The 23,962-nt window shown below is 41.9% G+C and overlaps 1 protein-coding gene across 1 annotated transcript in view; it reads right to left on the bottom strand.

Moving 5' to 3' along the window:
* dcc (DCC netrin 1 receptor) overlaps positions 1-23,962 on the bottom strand; it is a gene marked incomplete in the record, with an annotated part of 396,097 nt that overhangs the window by 114,644 nt on the left and 257,491 nt on the right. The window contains 6 exon segments of the mRNA XM_032540171.1: positions 5,329-5,467; positions 6,410-6,648; positions 14,522-14,617; positions 15,978-16,172; positions 19,338-19,448; positions 21,139-21,280. Coding sequence (XP_032396062.1) covers positions 5,329-5,467; positions 6,410-6,648; positions 14,522-14,617; positions 15,978-16,172; positions 19,338-19,448; positions 21,139-21,280 — 922 coding nt within the window.

The following is a 23,962-nucleotide window of genomic DNA, read 5'->3' as shown; positions in this document are numbered from 1 at the left end:
TATATATATATATATATATATACTGTATATATATATATATCAGTCGGGCTCTACTTACATCATGCAATAAAGACATATTTCTGCTTATTGCAGTAAGTTGTCTGTCCACAGTTTAGCTAAACTCAATGTAACTAAGACTACTCAATTTGAGGAAATTATGCGATAATGCTGTTGAATAGCGCAATATTGATACTACTCGACATAATTAAACAGATATTAAAATGTACTTAGGTCAGCATTTCTGCTGCTCTCAGTGTTCTCCTACAATACAACGAATTGCTTGTTCAATATAAAACAAATGACAACATCATTTCCAACATTCTTTTATGGACAAATGGAGGAAAAAATGAAAGGCAAGTTGCATTTGCATCATCAGCGATGTGTTAAAATGTCTAAAATCAATTCCATATACCGATTTGATCCAATTTTTACCAATTTCATTACCACAGGTTTTTATTTGCTTTAAAGCCGTTGGTTGGAAACACACGTTCGCCGGCTTTGTTCCCGGGACTTTTTTTCCCTGACTTCAGATAATTCGATTGACACGTGGAGGGAAACGTAGCTAGTTAAGCCTTGAAAACACAACTCAATTTGAGGTGTGTGGTAGTTATTTAGCGGACGTTCCTGTGGTTGGTGTGACTTTCTTGTATTCCAAAAATCTCCTCTGCTTGAACTTGAGAAAACTGTGCAGAAGGTAACAGCCGTCACTGGGTTTTTCACCATGGACTTAGTTATGAGTTATGAGTTATGATTAAAGAACTGTTATTCTCATTTCCAGGTTCTACTAGAACATGTTTACATGCTTATATTATATATGCACTATTTTGCCTGCATTCCCCCTCTGTCTGACTGTCTCTTTAAGCCCCCCCTCCCTAAAAAGCCCAGTTGGCTCTGATTGGCCAATGTTCCCGGGTCCCCGCATCTGTGCTCTGGCGGTCTCTGTGTCATCCTTTGCTGCAGAGGTCTGACTGTAACGGAGGTCAGCAGCACTTTCTACTGTGAAAAACCACCGATAAAGGACTCTCAAACCAACAACCAAACATTAGGGAGAAAAAAAAAAAAAATTAACACCTCCAACAGTTTTTTTTTTTAAAGGTTTCCCTGATGTTTGTAACACTCAAATACATGTAATCACTTTAATTGGATTTTGGGTGAAAACTGATGGTTTCAGTTCAGTATCCTGACCAAACTCATCCACTCAACTTACATTCCTCTGAACTATTAGTCCAAAAATTCATAATTTCTGCTTTATTAACGCAAATATTAGGTATATTTCTATTCAAATGAAGGTTATTGACCATGGATTCCAAACAGTAGGGTAAAATTAGCGGTAATAAGGTGGTGGTAGTAAAAATAAATAAACAAATAATGCGTTGGAAATGTCAAATATTGAAAAAAGAAAAAAATATATAATATATAATCTTTTTGAAACAGGAGGACAACACAAAGGTAAAAAAAAAACGGAGGTTTTGCTCACAGGGATTCCTTTTACATACATTTACCTCATTATTCGAAGCTTTGGCCGCGTTTAATATGAACATCTGACACTGGAACATTATATCTAAGGAAAAGCATAATAGGTCTCCTTTAAGGTGCCCACCAGGACAGGCTTCAAAGCTCACATCCCAGTGTTGGCTAATGAAACAGCTTGTTAAATCTGGAGGAAACCACAAGCTCCGTTTGACCCTGTTAGTGACGGCATCATCCTCTACCTCTCATTTATACAGACATCCAGTTCATGTGCACATAAAGGACCTGCTGGGGAAAGTAGTGGCTCCAGTATTCTTTGCTTTCTAATCCTACTGATTCCTACTGAATCTACCTACAGCTTGGATTCAAATGAGGATGTGACAGGTGGGAGGAGCTACAGTATGTTGGGAATTACATGAAGGCCCTAACTCTTTAAATGAAGAGCCATTGGTTACAGTGAAGCAGCCATCAAATGGATTCAATGTTATGCCACAGGTGTAGTTTGAAAAGTGGATGTTAAAGGAAACAAAATAACCATCCATCACCCTCCATCCACTCTGCATCTACTCTTATTTTCCGGTATCGGGTCGCGGGGGGCAGCAGCTCCAGCAGGACCCCAAAACTTCCCTTTCCCGAGCCACATCAACCAGCTCTGACTGGAGGATCCGGCGTTCCCAGCCAGGTTGGAGATATAGGCTGAATCCCATTCCTCCCCTTACCCCTTCCCTCCCCTTACCCCTTCCCCTACCTTTGCGGTCCCGCATGCACCTAGTGTCCGTCCATACGTATTACGAGCTAGGGGTAGGGCATAGCCAAGGGCTGTATAACCCCCTACGGATCTAGTGTGGACGCGACCTCACTAGAAAACACACAGGCATGTTTGGCTGCTGCATCAACCAGAGACACATTAATGTAAGTACTTTCAGCTTTAAATAATTGATTAAAAGTTACGACAGTCTTGTTTTGATGGTCTATGCAGCCTGTACATGTTACCCATGTTCTAACTGAAACTTTTTAAAATCCTAGCTTGCAATGCTAACGCTAACGCTAACGCTAATCGCTAACTTGAAGTCCCACATATTTCTGCCTGAATGGACTGTATAGATCGCATAGATTGTATAGCTAGATATATATTAACGGTCTATGATACATCGCTACGTGCTTAACATATACCGCCCTGTCTCACACAGGCAGGACAGCAGGGGACCAAGCACTGTCCAGGTTGGGGCTGCAACTAGCCGAAACGTTTCCTAATGCATATGTTCATGTTGTACCCTTCATTATTGGCATGGTGTAGCCTACTATTATTGTAATAATATTTAATTAATTCCTGTTCATTGTTCATGCTCCTTGTTATATTGTTTTGGTTTTGATTGGGACACTGAGGATATGTGAGGGGGGTTACTGGCAAAAGGCTCAGACTGGTCTGGAATATCAGAGCAGCGTGTACTACAACAGGGTAAGTGGTGTGTTTTTGTTTGTGGTCTTGTGTGTATTTTGTTTTTAGTTTTACACATATGAGTGCCTTTTATTGTGTGGTGCGACAATGTTAGTTATGGTTCTAATAGTGAATGGTTTCTGTCACATTTTTTATGTACTCGTTTTGCCTGTTATGTTCAATTTATCACCAATAAAGACAGATTTTGTCACCAAAATGTTTGTGTGAACATCACATGACATTCAAACGGTGATAACTGAAAACATGATATACACACACCATAGTATACATGGTGTATATGTCGTGTATATGTACATGATGCATGTGTATACACATTTGTATTGCAAACAGACCTAATACTACACAGAATAAGTATGTCTGCACTACCAAGTAGAACCTAAAATAACTATAAAATATATACACACACACGTTGTCCAAACCCCACAATCAACAGACCTAACGGCATCTTGGGAGGTTTGTGATCAATACTGTATGGGTGATGTCACCAAGTGGTGTCCCAATTCATAGGGGTATGTTTTCACACCCTTACCCCTACCCCTTGGTTTCAAGGGGCCAAGTGGGTAGGGGTAGGTCCAAGGGGTAGGGTCCTGGGTCTTCCCCAGCCTCTCCCAGCTGGACGTGCCTACACCTCCCTAGGGAGCGCCCAGGAGGCATCCTTACCAGATGCCCGAACCACCTCAACTGGCTCCTTTCGACGCAAAGGAGCAGCGGCTCTACTCCAGCTCCTCTCGGAGGACTGAGCTTCTCACCCTATCTCTAAGGGAGACGCCAGCCACCCTCCTGAAAACCCATTTCGGCCGCTTGTAACCTTGATCTCGTTCTTTCGGTCATGACCCAGCCTTCCTGACCGTAGGTGAGGGTGAACAAATATGCCCGTGTAGATGAGCTTTGCCTTCTGGCTCAGCTCCCTTTTCGTCACAACGGTGCGATAACGAATGTAATACCGCACCGGCTGCTCCAATTCTCCGACCAATCTCCCGCTCCATGGTCCCCTCACTCGCGAACAAGACCCCAAGCAGAAACAAAATAACCTGGATTTTAAATCAAGCAGAACTACACCTGTGCTCTGTCATCTCCATCAGGACTGCATTTTTTCAAAATATGGAAATATGATGGACACCTTCCTTCCCTAACCCTCATACGCCTGATGTAGGCGAAGGTTGGAGAAGGATGGTTTCAGCTTCTGGGAGGCATGCACACTGCATGACAATCAGCACATTATATGTTGACAGTCATGACGGAGCAATAAGGGACAATGTTGTCCTGAGAGTGGTGCTGGGGGACAAAATCATTAGGATTCATCTTCTGGGAAGCTGGAAAATCCACAGCAAATGCAACGTCTGAGAGATTTGACCACAGTGTTTAATGGACCAATATCAGCATTTTTCAAGGTCATGTAGGTAAAAATCAATATACTGTGTGATATAATGTCCCTCAGCTGGTGTCTTTTGGACTCTGTGGGTGATTACCAAAACAGTAAGACAGAGGTAATCGGAGCTGCAGTGCAGCTTTATCTCTTTTCCTGGGAAAATGTGGTCAGTGTTTGGGTGTCCAGAGCTGGTGGATCACTGCAGGGACTGAGTGGGCTCAGTCCGTCTGCTCACTCTGAATGTCAATGTATTCCAGCGGGCCCCGGGGAGCCGGCGGGGGTAATGCCGTTCACGCTTAATTGGGTGACAAATCCAACAAACATGATTGTAAACATCCTGAAAGGGATACCTTGACATTTGGATTTCAGTGTGTGGTAGGGCCTTTCATTGTTGTCATCTTGTTGTGGGGGGGAGTGGAGTTCCTGCATTACACCTCCCTGAACCTAAACAGGATTTCTCTGCATTGTTATTAAAGCAATCAGGGTTTGGGGGGGGGGGGGGGGGGATACGAAGATAACTTAACCCTCACGTTGTCTTTGGGTCAGTTAATTTGTTGTTTTTTTCTTGTCACAAAAAAATGGACCATTGAAATAAGCGGTGAAAATGTCAACATTAAAAACATTTTTTTTTAAAAAAATGAAAAGCTCCCACAACATTGAAATAGTGACAAAAATGTTGGAAAAAGCGATAATAATGTTGAAAAGAAATGGGGTTTTTTTCATGGTTGACTGGAAGACAACACAAGGGTTAAAAAAAAAAAGTTCCACCCGCATTTTTTTTTGGTGCACCCATCTTTCCTGAATCTGCCCTCATCCAGTGAATCTCTGTTTTCCCTGAGTGACTTTCGAGAAATCCTCAAAAAAAAACAAAAAAACGTGTTTTATGTGTCAGTGAAGAGGGAGTGATGGAGGAAAAAACTATTACACCTGAAAAAAGAATCACGCACTGTAAATACATACATATACTGTATGTATACATACATACATAAACACAAGTGTGTGTGTGTGTGTTTGTGTCTGAGAAACCTACCTGCTTCATACGTCGTGGCGTGCGCCGTCATACTCCAGGTGCTGGACTTGCGACCCTTGGTAACCATGACAGCGAACTCGTACATGGTGTTTGGTTTGAGGCCGCCGACAGTGTGGCTGAGCGCCGTGGTGTCTGCGGACTGGACACGATAAAGTTGTGGAATTTGAACGGTTTCAGGATAAAACTGAACAAAAGACTGCGAAAGGCTGTTAAAGTCGTGTATATAACAAATTTGAATATAGAATTCAAAAGATTTGTGAGTGTCTGTCATGCAAGCATCTTTTTCCCTGTCTGTTGTTGAGATTTTGAACTTTAAATATTATTTTTTTCTAAGACTTCAACATCAGTGAATTTTAACCCCAGCAGCTGCATAACTCGACGTAATGTTTTCACTTTAAGAGCAGACTTCTGTCTGTCTTTGTGTTATTCTCAGAATAAGTAGGAAAGCTCAGCTGATAATCTTATTTTTTTTTTTATCAATAAATGCTTCTGAAAAAGATATGCAACAACTTGAGAACTGGACACAATATAAAATTATGATTTCAACTTTTGACAGCTTGCAAATGTTGAGCTTGAGGTGGGACAAAGTCATTGTTTTGCAAGTATTTTGAAGGCCAACATGCAGTCCCAAGTCAAATTTAACCCTCAAATTGACCCGTTTTCAGTAAAAAAAAAAGCGCTGAAAAATGTCAACATTAAAAATATCAAAAAACTTAAGAAAAAACACCAAAAACATAAAAAAGCACCCACAACACTGAAAAAGTGACAAGAACGTGGGGAAAAAACGATAATAATGTTGAGAAAAAGTGACCAAAACTTTTTTTTTTTCATGGTTGACGGGAAGACAACACAAGGACTAAGTCTTAACCGGTTTAAAATCATTCCCCAGTCACAGGTTAGTTCTAAGTGCCAAGTCAAGACCGCCAAGCCCCAAGTCCTAACACATCCGTTTGTCCATTCAAGACTAAAGACAGTAGAGACATGACTCAAGTCCTACAGCGAATAGCAGCAAAGCAGAGATTTGTGCGTCAAGACAATCAAAATCCTAAACCTGGGTCTTTCATTTTTATTTATTTTTTACCTTGTACTTTCCACTGGTGGAGTAGCTGGTCTTCCACTTGACGGAGTAGTACCGGACTTCAGACGCCTTCTGGTTCTTGGTCATGGAGTTGTCGGCCCAGGAGACGCGTACCGAGTCCGAGGACAGAGCCACGGCTTGAACCCCCACCGGGGGGATCATGGGAGCGCTGGTGTCTGGCATGGGAGTGGGGTATTTATCAAAGAGGTGGAAGAGGTCATCCTCAGATGGGTCAATGGGGTCTGGGGGGTGGGGGGGGGGGGGGGGGGGGGGGGGGGGGGGGGGGGGGGGGGGGGGGGGGTTATCGGCAACCAGGGTGTTTGGGGGTAATCAATGAAATCATCCAGTGTAATGATGTGTGATAATGACGATGTATGTATGCAGACAAGAGCATATATTCAGAATAATATAGGTGGGTTACATGTTCGTATACACACAGGCGTGAAAAAAACAATAACACATAATTAATACATAAGATGACATGCAAGTTGGGAAGGGAGATGCAGCAGGCAGCCATGTTTTGTTCAAGACGAGGGAAGAAGGAAAAGAGAAGTGGATGGATGAGGAAGTGAAAAACAGGAGAGAGAAGAAGAGAAAAAGACAGAGAGTAAGAAGACAGTGGGAGATTAAAGGCCGTTACTTTAAACAGGAAGTGGAGCATCAGATCCACAGAGGGGCAAATGACGAAACACAGCGGTACGAGCTGAAACACAACACCTGCAAGCCTCAGAAATCTGGAAGGTTTAGAGTGAAGTCAGTCATGTAAAATATATATCATGTGCCATCAGTTGTGTGTGTGTGTAGGTGTGTGTGTATTTATATACAGTTGTAAACTTAGCAACACCATTTTGGGGTTCATTGCTAAGTCACTGTGATAACTTTTAACCGACTCATTATTTTTTTGATTGATGCATTCAACATGTAACAAGGCAGCTGGATCTGATGATTTTTTTAATGCAGGAATATCTATGAGGTTTGGTCCTGATTGTTCTACTGTCTGGACCAAAATACTTACTGCGACTGCATGAAGGTGAAAAAATGAACAAGAAATAAGAGACCGCAACTACATAAAAATAAAATAAATAAAACAATAGACTCATAGCTTAAAAGTAACAATAGAATGCATTACTATAAAATATAACAGATAAGAAAAAACGTTGCTCCAGTTTGTGTCAAAAATGAGACGAGAGGAAGCTGATCTCCGTCGGTCCCTTTGCAACTGCACACACACGCGCGCACGCACGCGCACACACGCACACACACACACACACACACACGCACACACACACACGCACACGCACGCATGCCAATAGAATTGGACTAAAGCTGTGACAATTCTAAAAGTTATTATACAAATTATTGTCTCGGAAATATTTGCAATTAACAATATCAAACAAATTAAAAGTTTTGCATGAATTCCAGGATTCATCTTTTATTACATATCCCTGGCATGTGACCCAGATGATGTAATGACACCCTATGAAGTAAACCATGCCTCTTTATTATCATAACTCCCCCTTGTTTCTATGAACATGTATGGGGCCAAGTTCAACAACTAACATTGGAAATAATAATATAAATACATAGTGCAACCAATTATCACTTATCTAATTACAATTTGGCATATGTAAACTAAATCAAGAATTGCCATAAGCAAGCAAACCCATTAAGACTTTAGCTAATGTTGGTAATTAATTGCGGTTGAACAAAGACACTGCAATTATAATTGACAATTAGACAATTATGTTATAATTGTTACAGGCCTAGATTGGACAGTTATGTAATACTTGTAATCATGTAATACGTGTCTATCTGGACTGTTAGGCCAAAGTGGGCCACAGGTCCAAATGGGCTTTCCGTTACCATGTGGGTCAAAACCGCTAAACTGAGCGGCTGCTTTCTGATGATGTCACATTGCTCTCCAATCTCAGTTCCTGTGTAGGGGAGAAGAATGTGCTGAGTACCAATAGAAACGACGGAGAAAGCTATTAAAGACGGACCTAAACCCACATGGGACATGTGCTGTTGGAAAATGTTCCTTTCACCCAGTTTTCCTGATTCCATACTTTAAACTGCTCCAATGTGGAAACGTGTGGAGTCTGAACTGGGTGTGAAGGCGACCTCAGTCCTGGGAGAAGACGGAGAGGCTCGATCCACTGTGTCTGCGGTCTAAACCAGACCACTGAGAGAATCTACGCTGACGTCTAATGTCCTGCTGTTGAGGACAGATTGACAGCTAGAGGCCAACATAAGAGACAGAGACAGGGTTAACATTTCCCAATGTCAACACCAGAAGAGAATTTGGTCTAAATCATATTATACAAAACTGTTAAGTATTATATTTTGTCAATTAGTATGTTGTATAACTATCAGTGCGTTATATCGAATCTATGTGGCACCTACTGTATGTATTCGATATATATGCAATATGTACTATATATGCATTTTCTGTTAAGTGCGTTGGGAACAACATGTTTTCTTTGTTCATGCCAATAAAGCAAAATTGAATTGGATTAAGAGAGAGACCGAGAGAGAGGGAGAGAAACAAATATTTTCCAAGAATTTGAAAGACACATGGCTGGCTTCACTGCCTACACTGAGGACAGAAAGCTTCATTTTTTATTAAGGGAAGAAGAGAATAGCATGGCACGGCTAGCAGCTAAATATGTTCTCTCCTGCAGAGATAAGAGGGACAATAAGTAGAGAAATTTGTGTTTTTTTTCTTTTTTTTAACAAAACACACACACACACACACACACACACACACAGCGTCTCACTATCTTTGTGGGGGCCCGTCATTGACATAACGGATTCCCTAGCACCTTACCCTAACCTTAACCATCACAACTAAAGGCCTAACCTTAACCCTGACCCTCACCAGAACCTAATTCTAACCCTAATCCTAAAACCAAGTCTTAACCCTTAAACAGCCCTTTAAAGTTATGGGGTCCGGCATTTTGACCCCACAAAGCTGTCCGGACCCCACAAGTATACTCCACTCCCGGTGGTTGGATCCCACGAATGTAGTTAAACGAGAACAGACACACACACACACACACACACACACACACACAAAAGGAGACAGAGAGCGATTTATGTTCCCAAAGTGGCTTGATGTTATTATTGTTTCAACAATTTTCCTAAAAAACATCTTTTTAGGGATATGTACACAATTGGTTTATTATCTGCAATTATATCTGATGTAATTACTCCCTATTGTTGTTTGTTTGTATGTTTGTTCCTATGCTTTGGTAACACCGGTGTATTGATTTTGTCACGCCAATAAAGCAAATTGAGAGAACAAGAGAGGGAGAGAGCGATGAAAGAGGTGATTGGAGCTGCGGGCTGAGCAGCAGCAGGCGGTGTCGTGGTTACACCGGTCGTCCAGCATCACAATAAAGCTCCAGTCATGACGGAATACTGATGAGGACGGAGGACACGCCCCATCCTCCGCCTCCCTCCGTCCCTTACACCCTTACAATCCACAACACTGTTTTTCTGCACTACTTCTTTCCTACTTCTTGCAAACCCAACTACCATATCTCTTCTTTTCCTCTATCATTTCTCACTCCTCACACTAAACTCTAACCTTCCATCGCTCCCTTTGTCTTTCCTTCCTTCTTTCCTTCCTCTCCATTACTTTTCCACCACACTTCATCTCTGCATCGCTTCCTTCCTACTTCCTCCTTCCATCCTTTAATATTGCACTCAACCCCCTCCCTCTTCTCACTCCCTCTTCTCTCTCTCTCTCTCTCTCTCTCTCTCTCTCTCTCTCTCTCACTCCCTCTCTCTGCAGTCATCCAGTCCTTGATTAAATGGCAGCGTGGCGGTGGGTTGAGGAACAGTTCAGTCTCCGCAGTGTGTGGGCGGTGAGGCGAGGACGAGGCAGTATATTAACAAGGATCCCACCGCTAACGAGACGTTTTTTAAAGCTCTCGTAACAAAAATTCTCTCCAGCATCCTCCCACCATAAAACGACGGAGAGTTCAGCTTGTCCTGGTATGATGGGGCAGAAAGTGTGTGTGTGCGTGCGTGTGTGCGTGCGTGTAAATGGCTATCTATATGTGTGTCACTGTTGATGACCTTGTCAGAACATTAATAGGTTTAGTTTCTGTCTCAGCCCTCGGGGTCTCAGCTTATCAACTCCTGTCTGTCACACTACAACTCCATGTGAGACTGTTTCTCTGTAGAACTTCATGTTTCCATATGAACTCCCAATGTCTTTTTAAACATAAAGAAATATCCAGATATGTCTACGAATCTTTAAAGAACTCCAAAGATGCGTATTTGTGGTTGTCAAGAGAATTACACGCGCGGTTATGTATTTCTGCAGAACTCCTGATGTGTCTACAAATCTCTAAAGAATTCCAGATGTGTCTAAGTATCTTTTTAGAAGTCCAGATGTTATATTTTTCTAAATGACTACAGATGTGTCAACGCATCACTCAAGAATTCCAGATGTTTGTTCCTCTATAAAACTCCAAATGAGTTAACATGTCTCTATATAACTCCAGATGAGTTTCCATATGTCTATAGAACTCCAGATGTGTTGACGTATGTCTATAGAACTCCAGATTTGTTAACCTGTTTCTTAAAAAACTCCAGATGTGTTACCATATGTCTGTAGAACTCCAGATGTGTTAACATGTGTCTATATAACTCCAGATGTGTTAGCATGTTTCTAAAGAACTCCAGGTGAGTTTCCATATGTCTATAGAACTCCAGATGTGTAAACATGTGTCTATAGAACTCCAGATGTGTAAACATGTGTCTATAGAACTCCAGATGTGTTAACATATATGTCTATAGAACTCCAGATGTGTTAACATATATGTCTATAGAACTCCAGATGTGTTAACATATGTCTATAGAACTCCAGATGTGTTAACATATGTCTATAGAACTCCAGATGTGTTAACATATATGTCTATAGAAAGCCAGATGTGTTAACATATGTCTATAGAACTCCAGATGTGTTAACATATGTCTATAGAACTCCAGATGTGTTAGCATATATGTCTACAGAACTCCAGATGTGTAAACATATATGTCAATAGAACTCCAGATGTGTTAGCATATTGTCTATAGAACTCCAGATGTGTTAGCATGTGTCTATAAAACTCCTGATATGTTAGCATATGTCTATAGAACTCCAGATGTGTTAACATTTATGTCTATAGAACTCCAGATGTGTTAACATGTGTCTGCAGAACTCCAGATGTGTTACCATATATGTCTATAGAACTCCAGATGTGTTACCATATGTGTCTATAGAACTCCAGATGTGTTAACATGTGTCTGCAGAACTCCAGATGTGTTACCATATATGTCTATAGAACTCCAGATGTGTTATCATATGTCTATAGAACTCCAGATGTGTTAACATGTGTCTATAGAACTCCTGATGTGTTAACATGTGTCTACAGAACTCCAGATGTGTTACCATATATGTCTATAGAACTCCAGATGTGTTACCATGTGTCTACAGAACTCCAGATGTGTTAACATATATGTCTATAGAACTCCAGATGTGTTAAAATGTGTCTATAGAACTCCAGATGTGTTAACATAAGTCTATAGAACTCCAGATGTGTTACCATGTGTCTATAGAACTCCAGATGGGTTAACATAAGTCTATAGAACTCCCTAACTCCAGATGTGTCAGTGTTCTCTATAGCAGGGATTCTTCATGACCGACTATAGAACACTGAGCTATCCAGGAAATCAGCGTACTTAATTTTGAAGAAAAAATAAGGGAATTAACTTAAATTGCTTTATCAAAAAAGGGGAGATCAAGGTAGATAACCCATCTCAGACAGAATTATGACTCAAAGCAGATTCTTTTTCTATGTATCTCTAAATGTGTCTGGAGGGAGTGTTTGAAAGTACACTCAGTCTGGGCAGCAGCAGTCGAGTGTGAGCCCTATTCTGTGGAGTGTAAAGATGTATTATTGTAAGCTGGTTCAGCAATAACAGTCCCAAGCATTTTCTTCATAAATCTCAACATGTGTACGTGTTGTTATCTGTGCCTATAAACATCTCTAAAATCTCCATTTTTTGGACTGTGGGAGAGTCAGAGTTCTGTGTGTCCAAATGTATTATCCTTTCCTTCTTCATCCCATCTCTATCTAATCTCATGCCCTCTTTCTCTCCTTGTCCATCACTTGTCCCTCCCTGGCATGTCTCTGTCTGCTTCCATCCTCTTTCATTGAGCAAATCAAATCTCTCTCTCTCTCTCTCTCTGTCTGATCCATATTACTCCCCTCTGTCATGCTCTCCTTCTTTATTGCTTGTCCCTTTTTTCCATTCAAGAAAATTCAATCAAAGACAATGATGAAGTTCACTATAAAACCATCCTATAATGAAGGTTAATAAACTGGGGTAAGTGGACTGGTCTCTAAACTGGTTTTTCCTGTGACTATCGTCACATCACAAGGGGTCGAAAAATCTCAGAAATGTGGCATTTTTTATGAGAGTAATAAAGGATTTATGTCAGCTGCAGGCTCCCGGGTGAGCAGAGGAGGGCCGGCTGTTTAATTCATAAGATGAAACTTGGCGGGGAGCTGGATGTGTTTCATTTATCTCACTTCTACAGTCCATAGTCTGCAGGAAGAGCTAATGAGTCTCGCACTCACACACACTCAGTAATGCAATGGGTGTCAGCCATTACACACACCATATATTAATATATACGCACACATTGCTACAGTTCATAAGTGTTACACACACACACACACACACACACGTTGTAACTGATGTGTGTAACATTTTCCTGAGGATAAATATTTCAGCACGCAGTGCTGTTGGATACAGATTGAGGCCTGAATGTCAAACTGCGAGTTAAACATCTTTCCTCCTGAATCAAAGTTCTCGTACATATAATTTATAATTTATACTTTTTTTTTTTTTTTTTTATTTATACGGCATCGATCCCCTATGGGGAAATTACACTCTGTCGTTATTACACATTACACACAGGCCTGAAAGACACACACACATGCTCGGGTCAACTATTGGAGAGATGTCAGAGGGAGTGGGCTGCCAGTGCTGGACCAGAGCCCTGAGCGGCCGGGGGGGGGGGGTTCAATGCCTTGCTCAAGAGCACCTTGGCAGTGCCCAGGAGGTGAACTGGCACCTCTCAAGCTACCAGTCCACACTCCGTACTTTGGAGTATATATTGGGTTCCCCAATGTTTTTCTAGTTAGTTTTTTAGAATGATAACAGATTAGTAAACAGAATCAGCCTTTGGAACATTTGATGAATGGTTGCTGATAATGGGCAAAGCAGATTTTGCATTAAAGATCAGCCCCCCCCCCCCCCCCCCCCCCCCCCCCCCCCCACACACACACACCCCCCCCACTCAGATCAGCTGGTATTCTGTCTATAATAGAGTGACCCCAGACTTTTGACCGGTACTGTATGTGTATATATGTTTTATAGCTATTATCTGATCGCATCCATGGTATGAAATCAATGTAAAACAGACAGTTGCTTGACTAAAATATTGTTGATTTGCCATGAAAACTATTTGTTGTTTTTTTTTTAGCTGTTTTACTACCGTCGCTCACGTTGTTACAACAGAGACTCACATTCACTTCAATTGTAAAATCATTTTTACATACTTTCGGTTTTTATTCCTCACAACTCTCTATCGAACAACTTTAACTGGTTTATGACAGCAGACACATGCAGGTCATTTTGAATAATCTCTGAGTAAAAGAGTGAAAAGACAAAATTGGGGAGACTCTCCCCTGCAAATGCTAGTGTACTGCTAGTGCTGCTGCTACCACTATATTTAATAATGCTAGTACTAAGTACTGCTTTTCTAGTTCTTCTTCTCCTCTGCCACTGCTATTGTGATTAGCATCATTATTGACTTTGCTAATGCTACTCCTGGTACTGATATACTGTGTACTAAAGCTACTATATATATGTAACATTGCCTCACAATCACAGCAGTCACACTTACACTTACAGGCTACTGACACCGATATGTAACATATTATTATATCCGCTACATATATATGCAGACGTCCCCAGTATGCGGTAAACACAGCTGGGATTATCAGCCGTGTATTACCATCGCGGTGATTATCAGCGTGTGTGTGAGTATACCTGTCAGAGATCGAGTGACAGCGCTCTCATACAGCGGGACTCCCTCGCCGGCATTATTGAACGCCTTCAGGGAAATCACATAGTGAGAGCTCGGCTCTATGAGAGAGAGAGAGAGAGAGAGAGAGAGAGAGAGAGAGAGACATGGAGAGCATTTAGTAAACACAACACAGTACTCAGGGGTTCTCAAACTTATTACTCAAAGATCCGCAGCTGATTTTTAGTTAAAGTCAGAGGTCCGAAACAAATGGAAACAACAACATTGAATCAGCTCACTTAGAATTTTTCAAGCCACATACAATCAAGTTAAGTACTCGGTTTTCCTGGTTAGCTTTGAACCAATACTGCGAACCTAAAGTTTAGTACCGGTTCCCACATTTTTGGGTACCTTCTTTTGTCATAAAAATGTATTTAAAAATAGAAAACGTTACACTCGGACATTGTATTCATACCTGAGCTATGGGCGGGGTCTGGATTGACTTGCCCATGGCCATTCGGTCCGGATGCCGACCTGGTTCCAAACTTTGAGATGCCCTGTAGTACATTATCATGTTGCAATGCAACTTTTGAAATAACTTGCTTTCTTCTAGGTGTCCTGGTGCAACCTCCGGCTCACCCAGTAGAGCGGAGTCCTCTGCAGCTGCCCGGGTTTTGAATCGGACCTGCTCAGCTCCCTTTCCTGTCTATCCACTGGGACTGTCATATAAAGGGTGAATCCGTCCCCTCCCCTAACAAAATCATGTCTTGCACACCTTTGCAAAACTAAATCCTAGTAAATAACTCTGGTTGAGGTTTAAGAATTCATTTGGAAAACTTGCTGCGGGTTAAAAGGGTCTCGGCTCAGTTCTGACCCGTCCCATGAAGACGGCAGGCGTCCCTGGAGACATGATGACAGCAGACGTCTGAAGCGATTGTCACGCCGCCGCTCCTGACATGATGATTGCTGCACGTTCGCTCCGTGTAGCATCAAACCCCCGCATCAGCTAAACAAACACGCCGGCTCCGCTCCCCCGACGCATGAATTAATGATCACTATGAATTATAAATGTTGTGCACATATGTGCCCTCGCTCCCGTGTGTGCATGCAACACGACAGCCGGATTTCATTTTTTCATTACCCTTCCGTTATGAGATGGGGAAATTTTCAATCCGCGTATAAGAAATTGTACTCAATTTGTTTTTGTCTTCGTTGGCATGCAGACGGCTCGTTATGGGCGCTGGGGAGGATGCTTTTTCTTATTTGTCCTTTTCACAATTAGATTTCCACCTCGAGCAGCTTTCCTTATTACATTTCGTTGAATTATTGATGGTAATTAAATGGATATTTGATGATAATGAATTACTGGGACAGGGAGGTGCTGTGTCAGTGCCGACACGGGATTCACGGCGGATGGAAACCAGAAATGTTGCGTGTTGATGAGTGCAGCACGATGGAAACGATGTATTGTTTGCTCCTCACCGAGGTTTTCGATGGAGTAGTATCTCTGTTTGCTGTCCACTCGCACCGTCTCGGCGTAGGGACTCCCCACTCCGTAGCCGATGATGTAACCCCGGACCAGGATGTTCGGGCTGAGGGGCGGAGTCCAGGACATGATGATGCTGTTGGGCAGCGGCCTGACGTGCAGCGAGCTGGGCTGGTCGGGGACCTGACTCTCTGCAGAACACACACACGGGGAAAACGTTGCACCAACAACTGACAACTTCCACATCACTTGCTGACTTCAAAGCTTTTTGCACCTTTTTGGGTATCATTTGGATTTTTACGTTTCTGATGCCGAGCCTCTTTAATGTAGTTGTTTTTCTTTATAAATTGACACAATTGACAACAATAATGTATTAATGTTTTAAGTACTTAAATATATAATAAGTAAACCTAAGTCACCTAACACACAACTACAATAATTTAACAATAAATACCAGTTACGCTACTATACTCGCACATAACTGGCACCACTATGCAACCGCCTGACTTGTTGCACTATTATATTATATTGACTGTCTACTGTATGCATAATTGCACATTTTCAACTCAAATTTTGCTGCTTTTATTTTCCTCATTGTATATGTCTTCTTATTTTTACTTTTTATATTGTTTACTTGAATGTTATGTTTGTCTGTGGACCTAATGGGTTAAATATGTCTTGTCTCCACCGTGGGATAGAGGGAAATTTCGATCTCTTTGGATGTCTTGACACGTGAAGAAATCGACAATAAAGCTGACTTTGACTTTGATAAAACAACAACTACTAAATAAATTGAGTTGCTATGCTAACCAGAGCCCACAGAGAAAATGTAGCAATTTCAAAGTAGCCTACATTTACGTTAGCTCGCTAACGGCCGACTACAGAGAAAGTGTGATATTTCCACGTTCGTTTTGGAGCGACGGAGGGAAAATATTTCAGACGACTTATGAAGTGGAACTGAAATGAGGAACCAAAATTGGAGTTCTAATCCGGTCCGATTCCTACCGGTTGCGGAGGGATGGAGCGATCATCCACCGACGCCTGTAGAGCTTAGCCTGTTAGCACCAGCAGTAGCAGGTACTTAGAGAAGATGCTGCAAATGCTGACCCTTTTGTGCTGTATCAAGCCCTAATAAGCCATGACACTTTCTCCAGCGTCTGATTGGATCAGAATAGCGTGCTCTCTGTCCTCAGGGGGAGACGCTTCATATCACTTTCTGGAGTGATAATCCATTGAAATGAGATTTGCGTCTCCCTCTGTCCTGGCGTGGGAACGCAGTTAGCATGGATGTGTTGGGTCTGTTCTTCTGAATCTCAGCTGCGTCCTGTTGACCAGGACATCCTTAACGTATCTACTTTTCCTCCTAGAAAATAATTAGGTGACCAAACCTAAGAGCTGGTTCTCTCGCTTCATTTTTTACTGAGAAAGGCAAAAGATTAACAGCATTACACATCAATTTTAGCCCGCCCTTTTATTTTTTACAGCCCAGACTTTTTAAAAACTTCCACTCAGAATCTTTCCTCGCAAACTTTTTTTAAAATTAATGTTGGGTAACACTTTAACCCCCTCCATTTAGCACTTATAATCAATATACAAAGATGGAATGGACTGATTGGTGATTTACATCGTCACTGTAACTGTATTTACTTTGTTGTCATTCATTGACAGGAGGCAAAATTAATCAAAAATAACACGTTTAGATACAATAACAAACATTTACTTTAGTTGCAGTACCCCCCCCCCCATTCATTCATCAGCATAATTCATAATGACAAATCAATGATAATAAATAAATAACTGACTGTCCACCATGTTGCAAGTGTTGCCGTTTTTAACGGCCATTATAAATGTCGATACCGATAGATCTGGAAATGCCTAATATCGGCCGATATGCCTAATATCGCCCCCCCAATACATCAGTCGGGCTCTACGCCAACATCAGAGTAGCAGTTGCTGGTTTTATTTAGCCGTTACTGAGCTCCGGGACGCCGGCTACCAGCAGGAGGTGTTTTGCCGCTAATCTGTGACTACGAGCCGGGTACAGGCACCGTCAGATAACGGTCCCTTCAGGGGCCGCGGTAGGGGGGTTCAGCAGGAAAACGTAAGCGCCACACGGCGATGACAGTTAAGTTTAGGCAGCAAAACGACTTGTTGAAGTGGTCGGGGTTAAAATGAAGTGAACAGCGCTGTGTTTTATGTTGGCACGCCCATTGACAGATTTTCCATTGGATATAGAAGTTGGGAGTTGCACGCATTCATTTGCTCATGTATTGTCCAAGCCTTGTTTGCACTGTCCGTATTTGTCCAGCCTAGCGGATGTCTCATACAAATGTCTTTGTCCCTATGTAACTGTATTGTTGTTTTAGTTGTCTAAATTTGTCTAGTCCATATCGATGTCCTGTACAAATGTTTGTCCTGACGTGCTGTGACCATGTTCAATGTTTTATGATTCTGCAGAACAGGAACCTGCTGAAAACCAGTTTTCAAACTGAGTCAGGCCCGTTTACTACTTTGATGATACTTTGTTGAATTGTTGGGTAATGCTGAGTACTAAGTGTTGACACCATGTTGCCATTTCATTTTAAGATCATTTTCCATTGATTATTTTCCATAGTTTCCATCAGTGTTTTGGCATGATGGTCGAGTGGCTCTTTAACCACTGTGACACTGGGAGGGGGATATAATTCTTGCGTGTTTTGTTTTGCATGATCAAAAAAACAACCCCCCCCCCATCCCCTCCCCATTTGCTTTTTGTCACAAATCACGGACAGTCACACGGAAGAAGCAGAGGAAGAAAGGGTGTTGGGTTAAAGCACAGACAGTAAATACCCACGAGTAGAAATGGAATTTATTCTTTTGTGGCAAAAACGTAAAACAAGTCACAACTCAAGTGACTTGCTGTGACATTGCTTTGTAACGGGGACAGACGGTTCGTCTATCCCTTTGATCTTAAAACATTTATTACATCTGTACACACTGCTTCCAAATGACAACATGGGGACTTTGAATAAAATGTTTCAATTTCTTTGACAATACCTTGTGAGATATGTTTCTGTGTTTTTCTACTCTCCTCCGCCGTGCTCTCTCTTACTTCCCTTTCCTCTCTTTTCCTCTTCCTTCCACCTCCCCCTCCTCCCTTCCTCCCTTCCTCCTCTCCAGGGGGGAATCTTCCCTCCATCTATCCGTCTCCTTAACTGGTTAAATATGTATGTGTGTGTCGGGAGAGCGGAGGTATTTACATGCTGTTGTACAAATAACTGCTGTCACACACACGCATAGACACACAGACACACACAAACACTCTCTCGCTCTCTCTCTCTCTCTCACTCTCTCTCTCTCTCTCTCTCTGTGCTTACCATCCAGGTCGTTCTCTGGTGTCTCAGCGGTGTACCAGTCACTGGCCGGACCGGTTCCATTGGCTGTCATGGCTGACACTTGAAAACTGTACTGACTGCCCTTCTCTAGACCTGGGGAGAGAGAGAGAGAGAGAGAGAGAGAGGAGAATAAAAAAAGAGAAAATTAAATCATCTTGGAGAAGGAGCCCATATGTACAACATGCCACACCTTAGGACAGTGAATGACACACACCACCGCACGACGCACTGCACCACTCACACCAACACGCACACCCACAACACACACACACACACACACACACACACACACACACACACACACACACACACACAGGGGTTAGGGAAATAATGGGAAAAACTGGAAACCCGCTTTCAATGTGACGCATTGCCTCTTTATAAATAAGTGCTGCGCCGGGGATCCAACTCATGTGAAGACTGGATACTGTAGTTTTGGAAGAGTAACTGATGAATATTTAAAGAAGACTTCAACTTCAGACTTGACGTGGGGTGTCTTGGCTTTGACTTGAAATGTGTCGTCTTGACCTGATTTGAAACTTGCGCTCTGAAATCTGGTCTTGATTTGAAACTTCTTGTCTTGACTTAATACTTGTTGTCTTGAACTGACTTGAAACGGGTCGTCTTACATTGGGACTTGACGTGAAATGTGTTGTCCTGACTTAGGACTTGACTTGGAACTTGCTCGTCTAGACATTTAAACTTGACTTGGTACTCGCTTTGGTCCTTGTTGGTGATGACTTGGGACCTACAATGACTACATGCACACGTCATCCGGTTTTTTGCCCTTTTTCTGAAAAAGACGGTATTCCGACTAAGCTGTCTACGTGGGTCCACTGATATTCTAATATTTAGCCGTCCATTCAAGTTTCTCAGCATCTCTCCAGTAACATGTGTGTGCTCCAGGTAGCTATGCATACAAAATGGTTGTCATTCACAAGGGTACTTTTATACTTTTAAATTTCCAAGCTTGTACTTTGTCACTTTTACTTGAGTAGAGAAGTTAAATCAGTACTTTTACTTTTACCAGAGTATTTTTTTCACACATGTATCTGTACTTCTACTTAAGTATGGGAAATGAGTACTTTTGCCATCTCTGGTTGCAGTTTGTCATGATATTTATTGAAATGGATGTCTCAGACAGTAAAAAGGATTGATTATTGGTGACAGCCAGGCAGTGGGTGGATCAGGCTCAACACATGCGCGCACACACGCACACACACACACACACACACACACACACACACACACACACACCCCACACAACAACACACACACGCACACACGCCACTGGGGAATGAATTCCTGTTGGACAGACGTTTAAAGATAACCATCAGTGAAAATAATGGAAAGGAAGATCAGTTCATTCTAATCCTGCAAACCGCAAATTGAATAATAGCTGGTGGCAGTGTGAAACAGACACTTATGCACCACACACACACACACAAACACACACACACACACACACACACACACACACACACACACACACACACACGTCTAGATTGAAACTTATGCAAATGCAGATTTTCTTCCACAGAAGAAAAAACCTTACAGATACAATAAATACAAATATAAAATACAAAAAATAACGGAGTCCAATGTGGAACCCACCCCCACACACCTAACAAGCCTGGGTAATAGGCCGATTTTTATGATCTAGGTCCAAACAATCAGACTGATTGAAGACAAAGAATCCAGTTTCGCTCAATTCATTTGGAAGGGAAAATGATGGCAAAATGTTTTGGTAATATTATATACATGTTCTATAGTCAACAGATCCCACCTGTGAACAGGTACCAGAAGTTGTTGGGTTCGATGGCCTCTTGGTCTCCACGGCGACCGGTCTTCCTGTATTTGATTTTGTAGGCAGAGATGATGCCATTCTGGGCGCTGCGCGGGGGCGGCTGCCAGGACACCTTGATGCTCTGAAAGACAATAAAGACAGAGAAAACAATAAGGAAACTAATAGAGCTGCAAAACATCCTCTGGCTGAGGACATGGGCACACGGGCAGAAGTAAAAGCCCCACCCCCCAAGCCCCAAATGGTAAAAAGTCCCCCAACAGAAAGTAATATAAAACAGAGATGCTTTGTTGGTAGCCAATGTCGTTTAGCATATTTTTGTAGTTATTTTGTGTCCCTTTGTGCTAATTTTGCATCTCTTGGCAGTTACTTTGTGCTTACTGTGCATCTATAGATAATTACTTTGCATCTCTTTGTGCTCATTTTGACATTCTTCATAGTTACTTTGCATCGCTCTTTGTGCTCATTTATGCATAGTTACTTTGTGCTTATTTGCTATCTTTCCTAGTTACTTTGCGTCTCTTTGTGCTCATTTTGCATCTCTTTTTATAGTTACTTTTGTCTTTTTGTGGTCCTTTTGCATCTCTGTTCATAGTTACTTTGAATCTCTTTGTGCTCATTTTGCATCTCTTTTCACAGTTACTTTGCGTCTTTGTGCTCATTTTGCATCTCTGTTCATAGTTACTTTGCGTCTCTGTGCTCATTTTGCGTCTCTTTTCACAGTTACTTTGCGTCTCTTTGTGCTCATTTTGCATCTCTGTTCATAGTTACTTTGTCTCTGTGCTCATTTTGCATCTCTTTTCACAGTTACTTTGCGTCTCTTTGTGCTCATTTTTCATCTCTTTTCACAGTTACTTTGCGTCTCTTTGTGCTCATTTTGCATCTCTTTTCATAGTTACTTTGGGTCTCTGTGCTCATTTTGCATCTCTTTTCACAGTTACTTTGCGTCTCTTTGTGCTCATTTTGCATCTCTTTTCATAGTTACTTTGGGTCTCTTTGTGCTCATTTTGCATCTTTTTTCACAGTTAGTCCTTTTATATCATTCGTAGGTATATTTGAATGGTGCGGAAACATCCAAATACATCTGGTTTTGTAATGCTAGAGATACTGGGTTCTGGATTCTAAAATCAGTTCTGCTCCCCAACATGTAGTTTGATAAACACATTACAGACAATTTCATTCAGATTACCCATATCATGACTATATTTGAAATATGAAATTCAAAAGACAAGACCCCAATCTGAGTCAGAGTGAGAAAACTAAAAGAAACTTCAAAGCATCATTTTTGCATAGATACTGTGGCAATACAATGGGGGATTTCAAATGATGCAGCAGGAATGCAACATTTCTACCAACTGTTACCCCAATGTCTCACACAGATATGATGATGCACGGATGTCTTTGTGTTTTGGTTTTCCAATGAGTGTGATGCTGAGCTGGTGTCTGTGTTTTTCGGTTTTCATGGAATCGTTCTAGTTAAAGCCTGTGGTAGTCTGAATTTCAATGCATGTTTCTATGCGTGTGCATGCGTGTATATACATCACATAAATCGCTATTGGAATATGTCTCTGTGTGTGTTTGTTTGTGTTGCACGAATTTTAATTGCTTTATTTGCATGCTAACAACCCACCTCTGACACACACACACACACACACACATAGAGACACACACACACACACAGAGAGACACACACACACACACACACACACACAGCAGATGTTTGCTCGGCCCCTGGTGTGCTCTGTTCTGTGAGGCAGCTGCCATCAACCATTCCGCTGATATACTCAGTACGACCCTGTACGTGTTATGGTTATTTGTGTGTTTGTGTGTGTGTGTGCATGTGTTAGGCTGAACATAAATGAAGATTAATGAATTAGAAAAGTAGAAAAGAAGGATTCTCTCTCTCACTCTCTCTGTGTGTGTCTCTCTCGCTCTGTCTCTCTCCGTCTCTCTCTCTCTCTCTCTCTCTCTGGTGTATCCCCCTCTCTCTACCTCTCCTTTTTTGTCTCAACCTTAAGTCTTTCAGAGCTTTTCCTGCTAGTTGTGTATGTACTGCACTACTCCTACTCCTGCATCTACCAATACAATGAATTACAAATGAATGGGATACTATTTAGATGAACAGTGTTTGGGGCCGGTGCATGGAGCTATCTTGCGGAGCGCAGCAGCGTGTCATGTCATGTCATCCGGGGAACTTCGGTGACTCGTTTCACGTCACGGATCTCGGCAGACCGCCGCTGGGAGCTCCACACACCGGCGTCATGGCGGGAAGCCAAACACTGTTCCTCTGAACACACTGCCCACACCCAGAGCTGGATTACAATCTGCCAAATATCTCTTTAATCATCAGTCTTTAGAAACTTAATACAATAGACCTTTTACCACGGCAGACATGTTGACATGTCATAGTAGGATGACCACAGGTGTATTCAGTCCAGGCCCTGGTGTCGAGCATGCTGACTCACTGTAATAGCTCACCGGGACTCTTGATGGAACCGAGTCCTCGTCAAGGTTATCAATTTCAACTGTTCTTTTCCTACTATGACAAGTCAAATGTGAAATGGGGGGGAGCGCTGTGACAAGATCAGGTGTATTTGATAAAAGAATCTGAAGTATCTCATTAAAAAACCTCTATGCAGCATTATGGAGCAATACTTTTAAAGTGGCCATATTATGTAAAAATCCCTTTTTCTGGGAATTGAGGTGACATTTTGTGTCTCTGGTGCTTCCAAACGCATACAAACTTGTGAGATCTGGTTTCTGAATGCCCTCTGTCTTCAGTCTCCGGGTGAGCTGTTCAACATCT

Source organism: Etheostoma spectabile, chromosome 16, assembly GCF_008692095.1.
Source record: "Etheostoma spectabile isolate EspeVRDwgs_2016 chromosome 16, UIUC_Espe_1.0, whole genome shotgun sequence".
Classification (NCBI taxonomy): domain Eukaryota; kingdom Metazoa; phylum Chordata; class Actinopteri; order Perciformes; family Percidae; genus Etheostoma; species Etheostoma spectabile.
The sequence above is the reverse complement of the archived record's forward strand: the minus strand, read 5'-3'. Positions and strand labels throughout refer to the sequence as shown.